Source organism: Sesamum indicum, unplaced genomic scaffold (assembly GCF_000512975.1).
Source record: "Sesamum indicum cultivar Zhongzhi No. 13 unplaced genomic scaffold, S_indicum_v1.0 scaffold00164, whole genome shotgun sequence".
Lineage (NCBI taxonomy): Eukaryota > Viridiplantae > Streptophyta > Magnoliopsida > Lamiales > Pedaliaceae > Sesamum > Sesamum indicum.
This window is the reverse complement of record NW_011628068.1, coordinates 92317-113418: the sequence shown is the minus strand read 5'-3', so window position 1 is coordinate 113418 and position 21102 is coordinate 92317. Positions and strand designations below refer to the sequence as shown.

Sequence of the window (21102 nt, the reverse complement as noted above, 5' to 3'; positions counted from 1 at the left end):
TCGTACAGTTAAAAAAAAAATAATTAATTACACACTAAGTATATTTGGTGTGATTCCACTGGACTTTGATCATATAAGAATATTTTGTGTTAGCAATTGCAATATATTTTTTTTCATTTTACCATATAAGTCGGATTTAAAAGTAAAAGTTAGGGGTGGAAAAAGGTAGTGGGACGTTATTAATCATAGCCCATATGTGTCGATAAAGGTGGTAGTAGCAAAGAAGGGATGTGGGTCTAACTCGGGATGTAAGAAATTTATTACAAAAAAGAAAAGAGAATCTAACAAACTATTATTACCTGAACAGTTTGGGATGAAGACCTAGGACAAAGTACCAGGAAAAGAAGAGGCCAACAAAAGGAATGTTAAACCTTTTTCTTTTTTTTTTTTTCCCAAGAAATTACTTAGAATTACTCATATGTAAGAAAGACTAGTGATTTTATTATTATTATTATTATTATTTCATTTCCTTTGGGATTTGGGCCACTTCCAAATTTTGATAAGAGCTACGGAGCCCAAAACAAAGCTTGCGTTTGAGAGGCCTAGAGAAATATAAATCGGCCCACTTAAACTGCGCAGGACCTTAATTTCTTAAATGGGCCATTTTCTTGAACAGCCCAAAACGAGTACAGAAAGGCCTCCACAAGGACGCGCATGATTACGTAGGTGAACTACTAAACAGTGCATGATAATAAAAACAAAAGTAATACTGTTATCAAGGTGACGTGCTTATAGATCACCACCGTCGACCGGGAGGACCGTTGACCTCTCGCCTTGTAAATCGGTTCGTCCACAATGTCATCGTAAGTCGGTGCACTGTCGTCTGTGTTGAACCAACCTCTTGAGTTCTACTTACTTGCTTTGTACAATATTAATTTTTAAATAATCACAATCATCCAATAAAATAATATAAGAATTGTAGTATACGTATTCTCAGCTATTCAGAATCTAATCACACGATACTAAAAATGTTATGAGTTCTTTGAAAAATTAATTTTAATTTCTGAAATAATTTAAAATATATATATGGAAATGTCATAATTAAATGTTTGGTATTACTTAAAAATTAAGTTTTTTTTAATATTATTTTTCAAGAAATTGATTTGAAATGATTTCATTTTATCATGTCCATTAAAAATAAAAACTAAACCCCTATTTATTTATTTTTTTAAATTTCGACTAAATAAATTATGTAGAAATTACAGTTGTCACTTGTAGGTGGACTTTCGTATCGGTACACGTCAGCAAGGTGATGAGTCACCGCCACATTAATCCATTTTCTTCATTTGTAGTTGAAAAAATGAAAATTGTCATGAGATGTGATCCTCCACATCTACCACGCCTACACCAGCATATATAACGCTACATTTTCTTTTAATTTCTTATGTATTTTAATGTTATTAATAATAATGAAAGCAAATACTACATAGATATAAGAAAAATCTCTTCGTTAAACTTTCATTCAACGTATTTAATTAATGTCCAACGGTGTTCCCGTCCGCGTTCGATCTTTATTTCTCGTGAGATAGCCGTTGCAATGGAGACGAGCCCCGTTAACGCTGGAAACGGCGAGCTTCCAGCTGTAAGGCGGCAACATAACTTAAAAACTCTCATTATTAATTTATTTTTATTTTAGATTTTAGGGGCACCGTCACGACGTCGTTCGACTACAACAAAGTTTTCAGCTTTTTATAGACCTCACAAAAGAAGGGGCGGGTGGGGGACACGGAGAGAGACCAGCTTTGAAGCCCAATGGCAAAACCATCTCTTCCATACGATCGCCTCAGTCTCATCATACATTAGGAGGGGCTTCTAATTTTAGCAATCAGGGTTTCCATATCTGATTTCGGGCGATCCATGGCCGCGGCCACCGCCGCCACAACCTCCACCGCGACGAATGTTGCGAAACAGAAAGAGATGAAGGGTCTTTTATTAGGCAGGTATGAAATTGGAAAACTCCTTGGGCATGGAACGTTTGCCAAGGTATACCACGCCAGGAACGTCAAGACCGGGGAGAGCGTGGCGATTAAAGTGATTGATAAAGAGAAGATCTTGAAGGTAGGGTTAATAGCCCACATCAAGCGTGAGATCTCGATTTTGAGGAGAGTCCGCCATCCCAACATTGTGCAATTGTTTGAAGTCATGGCAACCAAGTCGAAAATCTTCTTCGTGATGGAATACGTGAAGGGTGGTGAGCTGTTCAACAAGGTTGCCAAGGGCAGGCTTAAGGAGGAAGTTGCTAGGAAGTATTTTCAGCAACTGGTTTCCGCGGTGGGTTTCTGCCACGCGCGCGGCGTCTATCATCGTGATCTGAAACCAGAAAATATATTGCTTGATGAAGATGGGAATCTTAAAGTCTCGGATTTTGGGTTGAGTGCTATATCCGAGCAGATTAAGCAGGATGGCCTTTTCCATACCTTTTGCGGGACACCGGCGTATGTGGCGCCGGAGGTGTTGGCAAGGAAGGGATATGATGCGGCCAAAGTTGATATTTGGAGCTGTGGCGTGATACTCTTTGTTTTGATGGCGGGCTACTTGCCATTCCACGATCAAAATATCATGCTTATGTATAAGAAGATTTATAAAGGTGAATTTAGGTGTCCCAGGTGGTTTTCACCCGAATTGGCTCGGCTTTTGAGACGCTTACTTGACACAAATCCGGAGACCAGGATCACGATTCCGGAGGTCATGAACAATAAATGGTTCAAAAAGGGGTTTAAGCATGTGAAATTCTATATTGAGGATGACAAGTTGTGCAGTGTTGATGATGTGAATGAAGATGTGAATGACGACGCTGATTCTTTATCTGAGCAGTCGCTATCTGAATCAGAATCTGAGTTGCTGACCAGAAGGAAGATCACTGGTCTTCCTAGGCCTGCTAGCTTGAATGCTTTTGATATCATCTCGTTTTCGCGTGGTTTCGATTTGTCAGGGTTGTTTGAGGAAGGAGCAGATGGAGGGGCAAGGTTTGTTTCAGGGGCACCTGTGCCAAGCATCATATCAAAGTTGGAGGAAATTGCCAAGGTTGTGAGTTTTACAGTGAGGAAAAAGGATTGCAGGGTGAGTTTGGAAGGATCAAAGGATGGTGAGAAGGGACCCTTGACTATTGCAGCTGAGATATTCGAATTGACACCATCGTTGAGAGTGGTTGAGGTGAAGAAGAAAGGAGGGGATAGAGTAGAATACGAGGAATTCTGTGACCGTGAATTGAAGCCTGGATTGCTAAGCCTCACGACGGCAAATGTTGTTGATTCTTCTTACTTGCCTTCAGACACTGAATAGAGAGATAAAGAAGGGAGAAGAGTATGCCCTTCTTTTTCCTTCCTTTTTTAACACTTGATGGCTTCTGTATGATAGTTACTTTGTTTTTCTTATTTATTTCCATATATACCTCTTGTTCTGCTGGTTAAATGAAGCGCCAATGTAACCTCATCATTCTTGGTTAATTTATGTTCATGTTGAAGTAGATTCTCTAAAATCCTCTGGAGAATGAAGCGGACCCTCGATGAGTTCTAGCTGTTTAACTTCTGAGAGAAGTAGATAGGTAAATTTACCTTGTTGTTGATTAATAACGAGTGTGAGTATATATCTATTATCAAATCCTGTGAGCTGTACGTTTCAGTGATCGCCAAATTCCCTACTTCATATGTTTTGTGTTTCTTAACTGCATAACGCACAAGAGCCGATGTTAAAGTAAACCTATGGAAGGTTGTAGAAGTTCTTGACAAATTTGCCTTATCAAGATTTCTTTGCAATTACTGGATTGTGAAAGTTAGAAGCACCTAGGGCTGTATCGCTTGGAAACATCAATAGTGATCTTTTGAGTGGAAAGAGAAGCATCTTTGAGGGGACTGTAAACTCAAAATTGATTGGAGGAAATCTAAAATGACTCATCTGTTATCGCACGAGGTTAGTGTCTCAAATTTATGTTATTAAAAACTGGGGTATCCTGCAATGCAAGATCAGTTATCTTATTGTATTGGGTGTATAATTATGTCAAACATTGTTGAAACTTTAATTTGACATCGACTTAGTTCTATCCTCTTGTTCTGTTGCCTGGCATAGACGTGACTGCAGCAAAATCATGCTTTTTCACGTGGCTTCTTGATCTGAGAATTACCTGAAGCATGTTAGTCTCACTTCGTTTCTTGCTGCGAAGAGTCATGACTCATCAGAGATGCGGATACATTGTGTTGCATTGAGCTTTAAATTTAGTTAATTGCTAAAAGTTATGTGGATCTATAGGAGAAATTTTGCATGATTCCAGCACCATGGTATTCTAGGCTCCATGATTTGGTAGTGCATTATGCATCTTGTAGCTGTTTTATTAGAGTTCTAAACTGCAACTAGAAAGAGAAAAAAAATGGTATAGTTTTGATTTGTTGGAAAGACATCCCATAAGCTCTGAAGACAGGGATTGACCAATAGATTTCTTGACATTATGTGTATTCTACTTTCCATCTACGTGTTTCTTGACATCGTGTTGCTTCTTTGTCGTAAGAATTTCCCGTCTGGATGCTGCCTAGATAAATATACTGTTTCCCCCTCCCTTTTAGATTTTTCCTTTTGAATTCAGATTACTCAGTTAAAAAACATACTTTATCTAAACTGTGGTTGATGGTGCTTATACTGGCATTTACTGCATATAAGCACCATTGATTACCATCAGTTTGTTCCATATCCATTTTTGTGTATTAACATCACTCACATATATACACATGCACAAGTATGGATGTGAAAAACCTTGTTAAGCTATGATTGCTGGGACTACAATATCAGTTGGGATCATACATTGCTTTTACGAATTCTTTCAATTAAAGAGAAAACAGAACTTCATGTTTGCGTGAAAAACCTTGTTAAGCTATGATTGCTGGGACTACAATATCAGTTGGGATCATACATTGCTTTTACTAATTCTTTCAATTAAAGAGAAAACAGAACTTCATGTTTGCGTAATGGATCTACTAATCAGGATGTCTATTTCGCAATTTACCAATTTTAGATCATCAAAATGAGAGGTTTGTTTTTCTTGTTTTGGCTTAGTGAGTAATTTATGCACCCCAATATGCACATGTATCATTGAATGTGATCCCTCCTTACGCATATTTCATAGGAAGCACATGTATCATTAAAAGTCAGCATCATTCACCTTGCTTAACAATAATTCAAGTTAGGGATTCTTCTATTTCTGTGCACTTTTAAAATAGTGGTAAGCATCAATCTCATGTAATCAATCAATCCACTTTCCTTGTAATTTAATTTCCAAGAAGGGCAGTCTATAATTTTCCTGAAATTGCTCTTGCTTGCTTGCTACCTACTTTTTCATTAACATTTAAATAATTATTAGTAATTAAAAAGTTAATGATGGAGGAATAATCATTACCTTCGCCACCTAGGTTTAATGAAACATAATGATGAGGTTGAAACAAAAGCTTATGATTGATTGTGTGGTTATCATAAGATTTTAGTTGGTTGGTTTTCGAATCATGCATGCTTCATACATAAATTGGAAGCGAGGTGTATTGGGCTATTGGTATCAGATTGGTTATCAGCAATGACAGGCCATGTTTCAAATCAATTGCAACGCAATTCAGGTCCACGTACAGCTCAACCAAATCCAGAACAAGTCCAACCCAGTTTCTTGGGTTGTGGTTCCAAAATCTGTCTATGTTCTAATGCTTACTGATCTCCACGTGTAGTAGTGGTTTCAGGAGGACAAACCTAATGACACAAGATGTTTCTATCAGAAGTCTCATGTGCGAAGGGAATATCTTACGTGATTATTTTTGGCAAATGTAATTGCAGCATGCTGCGACAAAAATGGGGATTTGCTCTCACATGGGAAGAATGCTTCCATCCAAAAAACTTCACGTTGCAGCGGTTCACAAGAATCAATGACTGACTATATTGATATTTTGTTTCTTGAGTTGCTGCTTTTTTCTAAATTGAAGAATTTATCGTCTTCTGCGTCATAGAGTTATGATATTTATACCACTTGGCTGAAACTAATAACCCACAACTATTTAACTTATTTTTACCCTTAATATTTACCACTCTGTTAAATGACGGACATTCTTGAATTGCATCATTGCTTTAGTTCAGGGTTTCTGTTTGATTGGGGTCTCGGGTCACTTGGTCGGGCAACAGGGAACCTGGGTTCTTGGTTTGGTTCAATTCTGAAAACCAACTACAAAATAGATGTACGACATTTCGAAACTTAAGTCAGTCCTTAAAATTTGAATGTGAGATCTAATATAAACTAAAATAAATACAACTAACAACTTATCAAATGAACAGTGGGTTGGAAGTATTTATAGTTTTCCCCCACTACACATGGAGTTCACCTAATGTTGCCACATGTCTAGCCATCTACAGCTTTGCCTTCGGATCAACTGGGCGGGCACCAGACTCGAGACCAAGTGTGCGGATCCTTCATTGCCCTACCTAATATGTATCATTATGTTTGAATTAATATTTTGGATATTTTTATTCTGGTATTTTGGAGATAGAAAGAGAAAAATAGAAATAAGTAAATATGTGTTTTGAGATATATGGTATGTTTGGATTTATATTTTATATAATATAAAATATTATAAAATAAGTGGTGTAGGTTTGATGTTGGGATTTGGGAGACAGGAGTTACTGTTCATTATCAAATCATGTCTTTTAATATATATATTTAGTAATATATATATGTGTATGTATATAGTATTTTGTTTGTTAGTGAAATATAATATATATATTTATGTTAAGTAAATTTTTTTATTGAGGCATTTCTTTTTATATTTTAAATAATAATTATAATTTTAATGCATAATTAAATACATGTAGTATTGTCTCCAAAATAATTTTGTTAGACTTTATATTTGGAATAAAAAACATAATATATAAAATTTAAATAAAAAAGTTTATAATTAAGTATGTATTACTGGTATATTGTCCTCAATTTTTAAATTTCTCAAATATTTCATTGAAATAGGAAAAAATATGAGTACAAAAGATTTAAATGGTCTAAGTTGAAAAAATTTGTAATCAAGCGTTAAATGCACTATATAACATGTTGAAAATACATTCATTAGACTTTTATATATGAACTGATAAATTTTAATAGCTAATTGAAATAATAAAAATACGAATTAGGAATATAATACTGATATATTGTCAGTAGTGTACGCAACTGCTACAATATTTCCGTTTGGTAGAAAAGTTTTAAATATTTTAACCAAGTAGCATTGATAGTAAATATTTTTAATATCAATAATTTTATAAGTTAATAATTATTTTTTAGTATTACTTATTTATTACATGTCATATATATTATATATTAAAAAAAAGGAGAGAGAAGAAAGAAGAAAGAAAAGAAAGAGAAAAAGCTGACAATGACAGAAAAGAAAGAAGAGAGAGAGAAAAGAAATCCAAAAATAAGAAAAAGAGAAGAAGGAAAAAAAAAAATTACTGCACACCTAGTGAAGGTGTGCAGAGACAAAACCAAACAAGGTTTGGTGTTTTGGCACATTTTAAAACACAAAACCAAACATAGTATATACAGTATGTTTGGAGGGTATGGCTGTCTTTTACCATTTTTCCCATAGGACTGTTACCAAATTTTGATGAGAGAACGGTGGTGTCTATCTCTTTCTGCATGCCTACCTACGGGCCTATTATTTTCTTTTCAAACTCAGTTTTTTGCCTGATCTTCAAGCTTGTAGTGCTAGAATTTGATAGTCAGAGGTGAGCATTTCAGCAAGAATTTGATACTATGCCATAAGGGACAAAAGTGAACACAGGAACTCTGATGGGATAGTTTGCTCTCTGCCCAAAAAACTCAATGGACGAGGGAAGGGAAAAACAAGAGAGATGTTTGCACCAGTCATCGATTATCCCACAAGAATACCAAGACCGACGCCCGTGGGTGACAGACACAGCTGTTAAATTGAAGAGTTTATCATCTTGCACAAAAGAGCACCAGACAGCCATTTATAAATTCCTTCAACACACAAAAACTTGTTATCTGTCTCTTCTGTGCTTCTTAATTGTGATAAAACACACAATTTACCTGCAGTAAATTTTCAGTCGTTTATATATATATATATATTGTACATTACAAGTTTTATCACACGTGAAATCAGAAAACATTTCACTATGGAAGATGGTTTTCAAGGTTCTCACCGTTGCTTCAATGAATGGATGAACCTCCAAGAGCAAGACCTCTCGGAGCTCCTCCAGTCGCTTAGCCTCAATGATGCTGATGGAGATGATCACACTGCGGACCTGCGCGAACTTGTTGACAAAAATATTAGGCACTTCCAAGAATACGCTAGCCAGCGAGCCAGGCTGGCTAGGAACCATGTCTCCCCCTTCTTCTCGCCTACCTGGTGCACTTCACTTGAGGGCTCCATGTTGTGGGCTGGAGGCTGCAGACCGTCGATATTTGTAAGGCTTGTTTATGTTCTTTCTGGGAAGGAACTGGCATCCCATTTGGACGAATATCTTCATGGTGGTAGAAGTGGTGGGCTTGGTGAGCTCTCAGCGAGTCAAATCAACTCAATTAACAGTTTGCAGCTCAGGACAATCCAGCAGGAAGATAAGCTATCTGCAAACTTGGCCAGTATACAAGAGGAGATGGCGGATCAGCCTATTTTCATCATTGCCAAGGAACTGGCAGCATGCAGCCAGACCAGCACCGAAGCGGATGAGGCACTGAATGCCCTTACCGCCTCCTTGATCGGTGTGTTGGGAGAGGCTGATAGTCTGCGGTTAAATACGCTGAAGGAGCTGACGAGTATACTGACCCCAGTTCAGTCTGTGGATTTCATAGCCACGGCAAGAAAGCTTCATCTTTGCGTCCATGCATGGGGCAGGAGGAGGGATCGTGAGCATGGGAGGCACTGAATTACCTCAATAGTTATGTATAATTATGGCGGGTTGTAGTTATGTTCTTGTCAAGTTTCAGTCACTGTCTTTAAATTTTGTATTGCCAGTATGCTGAAGTCTTTGTGATACTTTTTATTTGTTAATAGTATGGTAGTATATTTTTTTTTTGGGGTTAAATTCATTTTGACCCCTGTGATATAACAAAATATCAAAAACCCCTTTATAAAATTTTTAATATCAAAAGTCACCCCTATGTTAACATTAAATAATCACACTGCCCCTAATCAATTTGAATCTATTTTTTTAAAAACAATGACTAAAATATTTATTCTAGTCAACCAGGTCAACTAGGTTTATTAATATATAATTATTTTAATTTATAATTTTTAACATATATTTATAATTTATAAACAAAATTAAAAATAACAATTATATCTCCACCCCGCATCCCCATCTTCTTTCCCCCTCCCCCACTTCCACTTCCAAATGCCCCCTTCCCTCCCCTGTCACCTAGAGCTGGGCGATTGGTGTCGCCCAAAAATGGAAGGCGACGGCCGTCGGCCAGGGTGAGGAGGGCGCCGACCCTCCTCTTAAGAAGCGGCGGCGTCGCTGTCGACGCCGACGCTGCTATTTTTTTTAATTATATATAAAATTAATTTTAATTTAATTAAAATAATATTTTATTATATATTAAGTAATTATTATATAAAATAATATTTAATTCTTAAATACATATATATAATATTATATATTAAATGTGAGAGAAGGGCAAAAATGTCAAAAAAAGGGTATTTTTATAGAAAAATCGCGGTCAAAGCGCGTGTGGTCCAATTTTTTTATGGAGGGGGTTTTTGAACTTTATCTTATATCATAGGGGGTATTTGATATTTTAATTTTCATAAGGGGGTTTTTGAACATTTCTATTATCACAGGGGTCTCTGAATTTTTCCCATTTTTTTTGTACTAATAAATGTTCTTCTTTCTTGTTGACAAACTAATTTTGCTGCTACTATTTCTGTGGATATCCCTTTTTTTGTCATCTGGAAAACATTTGTTTTTTAAATATTGACGAACATTTGCATCTTACAATATATTAAGATATTTAAAATCTATTCAATACATTAATAATTTCATTACGAAACAACAAAAATAATAAACTATAGACTGCTAGTAACTAGACAAATACACCACAATCATGGGATTCGAAATCCAAATTTTTTTGCCAAGTGAGAGTTTTGAAGCCCCAATCTTATCATTAAAATGAAGGCCTCATTTTTATTGAAAAACTGATACTATAGAAACCAAATTCCAAGAATCCAGAGTGAGCCAGCAAAGGCATGTGATCATCTTCGCTATGGATATTCAAGTGTACGTTAAGACTGTTTAAGGGAATTTAAATTGACTGACATATTCAACTATGCAACAACTGAAACACCAAAGAAAGCGGAATGGCTTATGTTTCCTCTGTTCTATTCTTGTTTCCAGTGATGGAATAGAAGATATTCACTTGCAGCTGTCAAGCAGTACGAAACGCTCATGCTTATGATTAAATGGTCACGAGGCCAACAACCGAAATTTGAGTCTGAATTTTAGTCTGTCGATTTTCCTCTGTTGTCATCACCACAACCTTTCTATATTTATATTCTTCACCTTTTTCCGAGCAGCAAGTATACTAAATAAAACGGTGACGATTTTCTGCAAATGCAATTGCAGCATGCTGTGACAAAAATGGGGATCTGTTTTCACATGGGAAGAATGCTTCCATCCAGAAAACCTCTCGTTGCGGAGAAACCCCAAAGAACTGATGTCCTCATGGTTATAGCACAGACCTCAAGAATACTTATTTATCTTGTTTCATTTGTTTTTTTCTTGATGGTGTTATCTTTTGGGTCATGTAGTTAAGATATTTACACCACCTGGCTGATGAACTGATTACGCATAAGTGACGTGACGTGACTTGTTTTTCACCCCAAATTCAGTCTATTAATTTATAAGCATTTAACTAAGAAGTGTTAGCTCATGTTTGTGCCAAAACCTTGTATTTAATGTCTCTGTGGCTGAGTTTTATCAGAAGAAATTATGAGTTGATCACTGTATCATTGTTGCAAATAATTGCTTCAAGGGGAACCTGACTTGGTGGCATTTCATGGAATGTAATCCTGTGAAAACAGTCTAGAAATTAGACAAAGTAAACAATGCACATTTGATATCTTCACAGTTTATTTCGAAAATGGTGTAGAAAAGGATTGTCCTTAGCAAGCTTAATCAATCCAGATCCTTTGCTTTTGCATCATTAGCACATAATGAAACTTACTTGGGTGATCATGTGATGTCTTATCTCTTTCCATACGCCTACCAGCTTAGTACTGCTGCGGTAGCACCATGTTTTTGATTGTCAATTTTGTAATGCTAGAATTTTGTGCCAGTATTATTAGCAAGAGGCGAGCATTTCAGCAAGAATTTCATAAGCGACAAAAGCGAACACATGATCTCTGGTGCCCGAACAACTCAATGGAAGATGTTAGGGAAAAACAAGAGAGAGGATTGATTAACCATTCATAACAAGAATGCCAAGACAGATCCCTGAGCCTGAGGCCTTCTGTTCTATTCTCAGGTTTTGAGAGTAGCAGAGCTACTAAACTGAAGAATTTAGAATCTTGTACAAGTAACAACGTACTGCCATTTAATAAATTCCCCAACAGCTGGCTGATCATATCGTCTAATTACAGTTAACTTTTTACAGAAACATATATTTATTTATCTCTGGTCTGTTTGTGGCTAATACTCAACTTACAAACTGTAAATTTCCATGTATATATACACTACAGTTTTTAATTATCATATATGACATGACCTCAGAGAACATTTCGTTATGGAAAATAATGATGAAGGTTCTCGGCTCAGTTGCTTCAGGGAGTGGATGAGCCTCCAAGAGCAAGACCTTTCTGAGCTCCTACAGTCACTTCGCCTCAACAATGCTGATGGGGATGATCATACAGCAGAGCTGAGCCAACTTGTTGAAAAAAATATTAGGCACTTTCAAGAATACCTTTGCCGGCGAGTCAGCCTGGCTCGAGAGGATGTTTACCCCTACTTCTCTCCCACCTGGTGCACATCACTTGAGGGCTCCATGTTGTGGGCCGGAGGCTGCAGACCGTCGATATTTATAAGGCTCGTTTATGCTCTGTCTGGGAAGGAAATCTCATCCCGTCTGGATGAATATCTTCATGGCAATAGAACTGGTGGGCTTGGCGAGCTCTCACCGAGTCAAATCAACTCAATCAACAGTTTGCAGCTGAAGACAATTCGGGAGGAAGAAAAGCTATCGTCAAAGTTGGCCAGTATGCAAGAGGAGATGGCTGATCAGCCTATTGCCATCATTGCAAAGGAACTGGCAGCACACAGTGAGGCCAGCACGGAAGCCGAGGAGGCCCTGAAGTCGCTTGCCGTGTCAATGACCAGTATGCTGGAAGAGGCTGATAATCTGCGGTTGAACACGCTGAAAGAGCTGATGAGTATATTGACCCCAGTTCAGGCTGTCGATTTTCTGGCCACCGGAAGAAAACTTCATCTTTGCATCCATGCATGGGGCAGGAGGAGGGATCAAAAGCACGCAAGGCACTGAGTTTCCTAAATACAGCTATACATCATTATAGCTTTCATGTTCTTGTCGATGTCCAGTTTCAGTTAGTGTCCTTTTTACCAGTAATCACAATATGCTAAAGTCTCTGTGATGTTTTCAGTTGCTAATAATAATGTGGTACCATATTGTACTAATAAAATGCCCTTTCTCTAGGGCAAAAATAAATGTTCTTGCAGATTCACCTTGTTATGTCATCTGGAAAACTGATTCTGGAAGTTTATTCTTATGGACAATTTTTCTACTACCATTATATTTAGCTTATTCGTTAGTACTATGAGTTTCGTTTCACTATCGTAATTTCGCATCTTGTCGTAATTCAACAATCCATACGAGTCCATGTGGATGCGTATTTTGAATACTACACGATAAACTGTGTGCTTGCGACTGAAATATATCATGTTTTTGGTGTTAGGAAGGGCTGCTCCTGTTTTTCATAAATTGTGCACCTGCATATAAGCTGATGGCTGAAATTTGATGAGAGAATCAGTTGTTCGTATGTGCGTGCAAGAGGACAATGCTTCGATCAAGCTCTATCTAAATCTGCTCTTTCTTGATCCTTTCTTATTTCAGCCGCTGGAACAAGCCTTGCTCTTTTTCCTAAAACGACAGCAATTTGTTTGAAGCATATCTAAAACCTGATCATTCGTTTGCATACGATCACGTGAGTTGTGGCAGAGAGTCCATTGTCCCATTCAGATCACTTGAGGTAGTTATGATCAAACTCTAAATCGCATCACTAAGGTTTTTTGAAAAATTTTAACTTGCTCGAATTGATGTATAATTTAAAAATAGTAATTAATCATATTATAAAAGGATAATTATACTCCTCCTCTATGAGGTTTTATGTAATTACACGTAGATTTTGAAAATTTTTCATCTAGCACCTTTATGGTCTGTTTTCGTCTAACAAATAAGTCATTTCGTTAGTCAAATTCACCAAATTTGATGATATTAATAAAAAAATTGAATTAAAGATATTCACCCTTTGTTGGTCAAATAATATAAGCAAATTCATTGATTAATGGAAGGACTTATTTATTATACGAAAGCAAATTTTAAGAGTGTTGATGTAATTTCCCAAACCACTAGAGTTTGTGTAATTACATCTAACCTTAGCAGAAGAAAGCATAATTAATCCTATTATAAATATATCACACTTGTTGAATAATTAATTTAACTCGATTAGATTTAATTTGGGATAGATTTTTCATGTTTGTTGGACTTTTCCCAGCCAGTTACACTTCCATTAATCACAACAACAATGGCTAACGGGAGATATAACTAAGATTAGGAACATTTATTCTTGAAAATACGAGAGATTTTAGCTATTGTGGGAATCTATTATTCTTTTTATATTACTAAAGTAACTTTTTGCAAAATTTACATTTACAAGATTTATAGTTGGAAGTTAAGCATAATGAATATCGATATAAGATAATTAAATATATGATATAACTAATTTAAATTTTGAAATGTTTTTACTAAGTAGAAAGCCATTTACATAAGTATTTTATATGATATTTACTGTAAGGATAAAAAATATTATAATACAACGCAATACTATTTCTCAATATTTATTCTACATTTAATAACATATGCTATTTTGTGAATATTAAGTATTCTAAATATATGAAAACATTCAAAAGTAAATATAGGAAATCACACAATTTACTTAATACTTTCAAAATAAAATCTTATATATAACAAGACTTGTGCATTCTATTATAAGTTTCATTGTTATTTACAAAACATATAAATGACTTGTTTGAAAAGTTTTTATTTAATTCATTTTCTAAATCCTCTGAAAACATGGAAATGATATGCTAAAATCATCCGCAGCATCCATTCATGCATACCAATTGGAGCATTGAACATACCTAGCATTTCAATTGTATTCTAATCAGCAAGTTTAGGATAAGTTAAGATGATGCTGAAGACTGAACTTAGACATCAGAAGGTGATGAGAACCATCACAAGGACAGGCCAACTTCCTGCTAATCACAAGTTAACATGTATATTTACCTGACTTTACAAGATCATGGATGCTTAGTTACGTTTAATTGCAAAGAGAAAAAATGGCAACATCGTCCCAAGTCTAAACATTTTGTTACTCATCAGAATCAGAATATTTGCTAGCTCTGCCACCATGCTTCTTAGCCTGTTTCTTATCCTTACCTTTTCCTGCTGCCTTCCCTCCTCTCACATTTCCTTTGCTGCCTCCACCTCTACTCCCCTTGCCTCCGACTTCACCTGCTGCCACCCCTTTGCCACCAGCCCTTTGCCTGTTCTTCCCAGCTGCACCCTTCACCTTCTGCTCACTCTTATTCCTCTCAGTCTTGCTCATTGCAATATGTTCCTCAGATGTAGAAGGTGGATCATACACGTCTGGTGCCCAAGAAACTCGGCATTTAGCTGGCTTGCCTTCTTTCTCGCGACTCCCTTTGAGAGCAGAAACAAGATGTAGATCAGCCATTGGCGCGGTAATTGGTTCGTGTTTGGGTGGTTCATTCTTTAGATAGCCCATTTCAGCCAGTAATGATTCTTCTGATAAATCCTCCTCCTCTTCCTCTTCTGCCTCATCATAATATTGCCTTTCCGGCCCTTTTAACGTATCTCTTATGGATTCAGATTTCGCGTAGCCCATCTGCACTAACAATGCTTCTTCTGAAAATTCATCTTCCTCTTCCTCCTCCTCCTCAATGTAATATCTCCCTACAAGAACTTTCTGCAAATCATTTGTATCGTTCATTCCATCCCCATCACTGATCTTTAGCTTGCCTGACAAGCCAGGGCTTAGCTTGTCTGTTGAACTATGCTCTCCCATGGAAGTAATACTCTTAGATATAGCTTCAAAAGACGGATATACCACAATGAGAGCTGTTGTTCTTTGATTATCAACACGATGAATACATTTGGGATTTACTCAGCCTATAACAGCACATATGACAGAAAAATTAATAACAGGGACATCGTCTTATGACAAAAGCTTGAAATCAATCGCAACAAAGAGACCCTATTACTTCCAACAGCACCATAAACACGTGATATCAAACTTCAATTATAAAGAGTTGGGAATCTTGTTCGGAAAAATACACCTATTTCCAAAAGAAAAACAGAAAGGAAGACATCGGGATCATAAATCTTGACGCAGAAACTTCAAAGCGCTGAGATCAGTTATATCAAGAAGGAGATTATCGACTCACTGCGTATCAATAAATGGTAATCCAGTCCAAAGAACTCGCAAAATCTTCATCTCACACAACAATGCCAGGTAAAATCTCGAGAAACTACGGAATAGAAACATAAATACTTCGATAAATCAACCAAGATTCTACAAAACTATGTGAATTTCAAAGCAGCAGAAAGATAACGTTGGTTACTCCTTAATTCACCAACTATATTTCAAGTTATAATCGGATGATAGAGGACCTGGATAATTTCCGCAGTAAGTGCGCGAAGAATTTTAACAAATTGATCCAGATCACAAACTTTAGAAACCCTAGAAAAATCCAGCCCCAAATAGGTAATTTTGACTGTAGTCAAGGGCTCGATTCCGTTCTTCAGTATGAGGAAGATAATTTGTGGGCCTTAGACCAAGAGATGTTAATTGGGCCGAACATCTTCTGTTTTGGACCCACTTGAGAGTCTTGGCCCATCATAACTCACAAGATGATTATGACCAAGTCCATAACATTTTCTTAATATATATTTGTGATAAAGCAATATTTTTCTGTAATTCATGTATCGTCGCTTGATTCAAACTACGTGTTATGGCACTTTCAATGCATGTATAATTAAAATTCAAAAAATATAAATAATTAGATATTATTTACCAAAAAATGTTATTGCAGTAAACAATAATAATATAAAATAATTATGATAAAACATAAACAATTTTAAAACAGAATATTTGAAATAGAAAAAAGAGAAAATAATATTAACTCAAAATATTTTTTTTCCAGTAGTAGATAATGGGACAAATGTAGAAATTAATAGATAAAAAAAGAGGCATAAAAAAAATATTCTCCCTTAATATATTACTAATGGTAGAGGCACACATAATGCGTGTGGTAATGCTCTATATCTTTGAAAAAATAATTTCATAAAATTGATAATAATTTTAGTGCACAACATCAAGTGAAATAAATAAAGAAAAAATTAAATATATGTATTGATATTTGTGATTTTAGCACGAGTATAATATTCTTGGATCTTGACGATGAATTTGCGTTGATTGAGCAAAATAACTTGAGAAATAGGATCTATAAAACAACACGTTAGCATTCTAACGCTTAAGTTTGTTCTGGATTTAGGAATAAATAAATATAAAAATAAACCGTAATAAAAAATTGAGATAAAAATAAGAATTTCGGGGTAAAATATGATTATAACACGAGTTGAGAGTAGCAGCAAGACAGCAAGATAGTTTCCAGATTCTTGAAGGTATCCCTTTTGATGGGTGTTTCCTGTATTTATAGAGAAGGAGTCCCTCTTCATGGGGATTCTGTACATGACCTGTATTTCTGAGAAAAAAGACGAAAAAATCGTGGATAAAGCACGATTTCCTCTTATCTCTAGCTTGATTAGCATATTTTTTGTTGAGAGAGAACTCATTTTACTTTGAGAGCTCCTATTATGCAAAAAGTCCCTTTAGGTTAAGGAGTTTAGAAATAAGAGCTTGATTAGCATATTTTTTGTTGAGAGAGAACTCATTTTACTTTGAGAACTCCTATTATGCATAAAGTCCCTTTAGGTTAAGGAGTTTAGAATCTTGAAACCGCATCCCTTCTCCTGAACTGGGCTTGAAAGACAGGCCTATGATTTGGTAAGCCGTATGTTGGGCTTCCCTTTTAGCCCGTCCTCATCATGGACAGGTAGGTTATGAATTCCTCATTAGGCCAAATGCTTTTGAGTCATACACATCATGTAGATATGTTGTCTAAATAAATATAAGGTTCGAGATACATAAGTATAAATATTTATAAAAGTACATATATAAATGTGGAGAGTAATATTATACAACTTTTTTCTTTTGTCTGCATCAAAAGAAAAATTGAATATATTAAGCATATAATCTATAATATTGTAAGTTTAATATATATATATATATATATATATAAGGATATTGGCAAAGGAATATTACTAACCCAAAAAACATTGAGAAGTAATAAGCACAATGAAAGTAATGGCAATAAAGGCGACTACAATTTATTTGATTTGATCTCATAATTTTATTTTTGACCAACACAAAAAGAATAATCCAATAAATAAAAAGTGAGTTGATAATATAGCATTTATGTCGAGAATAAAAGAAGTAACAAAAATTTGAAGTGTTTTAACATCTGTTTTCACCCTTAAATTAAATTAAAATTAAAAATTGAAAGAAATAAGAACAAATGCTCTGGTGGACATTGTAAGAAGAGAAATTATGGTATGTGAAGAGGATGAGAATGGTAATGAGATCCATTAATAAAACAACATTTCCATAACTCCCATTTACAACAACTCCCCCAGCTATAAAAATTGCAACTTCAAATATAAAATAAAATAAAAATCCTCTCATATAAATCTCTTTTTTCTCCTCAATCTGTTGGGAGAAGAAGCTCTGGAGACCAAGTACCCTACACCAAGACACACTACCCAAATCCCCACGTCCACCGCCCACTTCACTCCCTCCATCTCCATCTCCATCTCCATCTCCACCTCCATATCATTCTCCCCACCCTCAATTCCCTCCTCCCCACTACACTCACAGCACCTGCACATATCCGATCCCAACTCCCCCTCCTCCCTCTCTTCTGGAATCTCCTCTAGCTCACAACACTTACGCCTCCTCCTCTGCCGCCGCCGCCGATCCCCCACCATCTCCATCTTCTCGCTCATCACCGCAGCCGGACCCTCCGGCGCAACCAACACCTCAGCGTCATCCACCCCCTCCACGAAGTCTTCCAACTTGCAGTCCATCTTCCACTTTTCTCCCTCATCTTTTCTAAAAATTCCCTTCAACACCTTCACATCCCCCACGTATATCTCGAACCTCACCCCTTCACAAACCGCCACTCTCTCTTTGCTTGCGTACACCGCGCCTCTGCTGCTCTCACTCGACAAAACCCGATGGAGCGTCACGAAAGCGGGTGAGTCGGGTCGGAGGTTTGACCCGTTTATCTCCATGAGGCTTCCGTTGATGCGGGGAAGATAATGCAGGGTCAAGAAATCGGGTAAGCGGGCTTTGTTCTTGGAGCACGAAGCCGATAACCGGGTGGAGAACGCTTTGATTTTCAAGCGTTCTCTCTCGTTCTGTTGAAACCCGCGACACATTTTCTTTTTTCCCAACTAATAATTCTCTTTTGCTAGCTCTTCCTTTCTTTGAGTTTTGAATAATGGGAGGTTTGCTGATGGGTTTTTATGCAGAAATGAGGGAGACAACAGAATTGGAGAAATCAAGGGGTGTGGGAGTGAGGAGCACACGGTTTTGATGAATATATGGGTTTGGGTTTGGAGTTTTTTATTAATACTTGGGGTTGCAATTTGCATGAAGAGAGTGAGTGGGAAGGAAAATGTTGGACAAATTGCGGGCCAATGGTTTTCGCGTTTTGGGTGTTTGATTTTCTACGCGTTGGGAGGGGCGGCGACGACTTCTTTTGTAACATCCTCCAATATTAGTATATAAATAATCATTTATTGATGCCAGAAAAAATAAATATATATTATGATGAATTATATAATATTTATAATTAATGAGATAATTAAAAATCGAGATAGAATATCATACAAGTACGAATATTTATATAATAGAAATTTGGAGTTATAATAAAGATTTGTAAAGATGATGGAAGCAAATAAAGTCTTAATATAATATGTATATATAAGCACTATATAATATATATATACACTACACGACAAAAGAAATTATCCTGAGCAATATATTTTTATAATATATAATTAATCATCGCTATGCGGTTTTGGGAGAATTATATGAGATAGAGAGAAAAAAAATTGTTAAAAAAGCAACCCTGGTGAGAAAATGAGAAAGAAAAAAGTCTGTTAGAATAAACAAAAATTAGTAAATGAGAAAAAAATTATAATTGTGAGATAATTGAAGAAAATTGTAATTATTATTTTGATAATCTTTTTTAAAGAAAAAAATAAATTAAAGATTAAATTTGAGTATTCAAAAGTTGGTATGATAAAAGATTTTTTTTTATAATAATAATAATAAAACTCATTTTTTGGCTAAATTTTATGGAAAAGTTAAAATATAAGATGAATCTAAAAAAAGTAAATCGATTAAGTTGAAATAGTAGTAGCAGAAAAACATTCTACACTAAAAGAGTGAGAATTTAATAAAAAAAAATTAATAAATTAAATTAAATTTGGGAGATACATAAAAAGTACTCTCCCTCACTAAAAAGACTAGTTGTATGTGGTACATTCGATTTATGTACATAAAAAATTTAAATAACTCATTTACTATTTTTTTTTTTGGTGGTAGGAAAAATAATTATGATAAAAATAAATAATTTTAAAAATGAATATTTGAATTGGGAAGAAAAAAAAATATTAACTAAAAATAAATTTTAATACTTGTATATAATAAAATAAATGTAAAAAGCATTAGGTGGACAAAAAATAACATATCAAAAATAAAAAAGACATCAAAAATATTAATATAGTATAAATTAAAATAAATTCTGACACTTATAGGTTTGAAATCTATTAAGAGTTTTAAGAATATTGAAGTACCAATCGGTTTCGAAAAGAAAAGTTTGGTAAGGCCTCAGGACTGGTAGGAAGATTATGTGATCTTTTGGAAATTTAGAAATGTTTTATTTGAATTAGATTTGTTGAATCAAATTAATCACAAAATAAAATTATATTTACTTTGACATATAAATTTGTATAAAAAAATTAGTATATATAAATTAATATAGTGTTTACTTTGTTATATCGGGGCAAAATCAAAGTCCTACACTAATTACTGTTACACCTGAATGATTAATACTACCTTAAAAAGTGGTTATAAATTAGTCCCAAAGTTACATTAAATGTGAATGAACATTGTACCCTCGAAATTAGACTAAATGGTAATGATGATGATGACAATAATAATAATAATAACAACAACAGTAATAAAATAATAATAATGATAAGAACAATAATAATAATAATAATAATAGTATGTTGTCAATTAAATTTTATAAACAAGGTCTCAAAGGCAATTTTCTTACAAAAATTACGTGAATACATCAAAGTAAACACTTGATAGAATGTACCCTATTTTAATAATACATATAAGTATACACTTGACTAATTATATAGGGCTTTATTATCATTCATTTAATAAAGGGTAACCCTACTATTCATTTAATACGATTCTCGAAGTAAACGGACCCTAAATGTGATAGACCCGTCATATGATTGGTCATTAATTTTAAACAATACATCAATTACACTGTAAGTATATTGTATCTATCGTATAATTAATTCAAATTCAACCAAACACAATCTAAATTAAAAATTCCAAAAAAAAAAAAAATTAATAATGCATGATCTCCTCAAACACATAGAGATTGCATGGCATCCTA

At 35.2% G+C, this 21102-nt stretch overlaps 5 protein-coding genes across 9 annotated transcripts; 3 read left to right on the top strand and 2 right to left on the bottom strand.

Annotated features, from left to right (window-relative positions):
* Positions 1–1651: 1651 nt before the first annotated feature.
* On the top strand, positions 1652–3600 carry LOC105179474 (CBL-interacting serine/threonine-protein kinase 12-like). The gene has a single exon (XM_011103103.2). The coding sequence runs from the start codon at positions 1858–1860 to the stop codon at positions 3280–3282; it is 1425 nt and encodes a 474-aa protein (XP_011101405.1). The 5' UTR covers positions 1652–1857; the 3' UTR covers positions 3283–3600.
* A 4542-nt stretch (positions 3601–8142) lies between these two features.
* On the top strand, positions 8143–8892 carry LOC105179503 (protein DELAY OF GERMINATION 1-like). The gene has a single exon (XM_011103150.1). It carries the CDS (start codon positions 8143–8145, stop codon positions 8890–8892), a length of 750 nt encoding a protein of 249 aa, XP_011101452.1.
* A 2854-nt stretch (positions 8893–11746) lies between these two features.
* LOC105179473 (protein DELAY OF GERMINATION 1) lies at positions 11747–12499 on the top strand. The gene has a single exon (XM_011103102.2). It carries the CDS (start codon positions 11747–11749, stop codon positions 12497–12499), a length of 753 nt encoding a protein of 250 aa, XP_011101404.1.
* Positions 12500–14360: 1861 nt separating this feature from the next.
* Positions 14361–16035, bottom strand: LOC105179472. 5 transcript variants are annotated; one of them, XM_020691335.1, is made up of 3 exons: positions 15947–16006; positions 15721–15804; positions 14362–15445 (listed from the first exon to the last, which is right to left on the bottom strand). In XM_020691335.1, the coding sequence occupies exon 3, from the start codon at positions 15339–15341 to the stop codon at positions 14625–14627; it is 717 nt and encodes a 238-aa protein (XP_020546994.1). In that variant the 5' UTR covers positions 15342–15445; positions 15721–15804; positions 15947–16006; the 3' UTR covers positions 14362–14624. The 5 variants fall into 5 exon arrangements, with proteins under 5 accessions (XP_011101403.1, XP_020546994.1, XP_011101402.1 ...); XM_011103101.2 differs by having other exon boundaries at positions 14361–15364; positions 15721–16027; XM_011103100.2 differs by lacking the exon at positions 15721–15804 and having other exon boundaries at positions 15947–16035.
* A 1898-nt stretch (positions 16036–17933) lies between these two features.
* LOC105179471 (uncharacterized protein At1g01500) lies at positions 17934–18963 on the bottom strand. Its single transcript, XM_011103097.2, has one exon. The coding sequence runs from the start codon at positions 18833–18835 to the stop codon at positions 18077–18079; it is 759 nt and encodes a 252-aa protein (XP_011101399.1). The 5' UTR covers positions 18836–18963; the 3' UTR covers positions 17934–18076.
* Positions 18964–21102: the final 2139 nt, after the last annotated feature.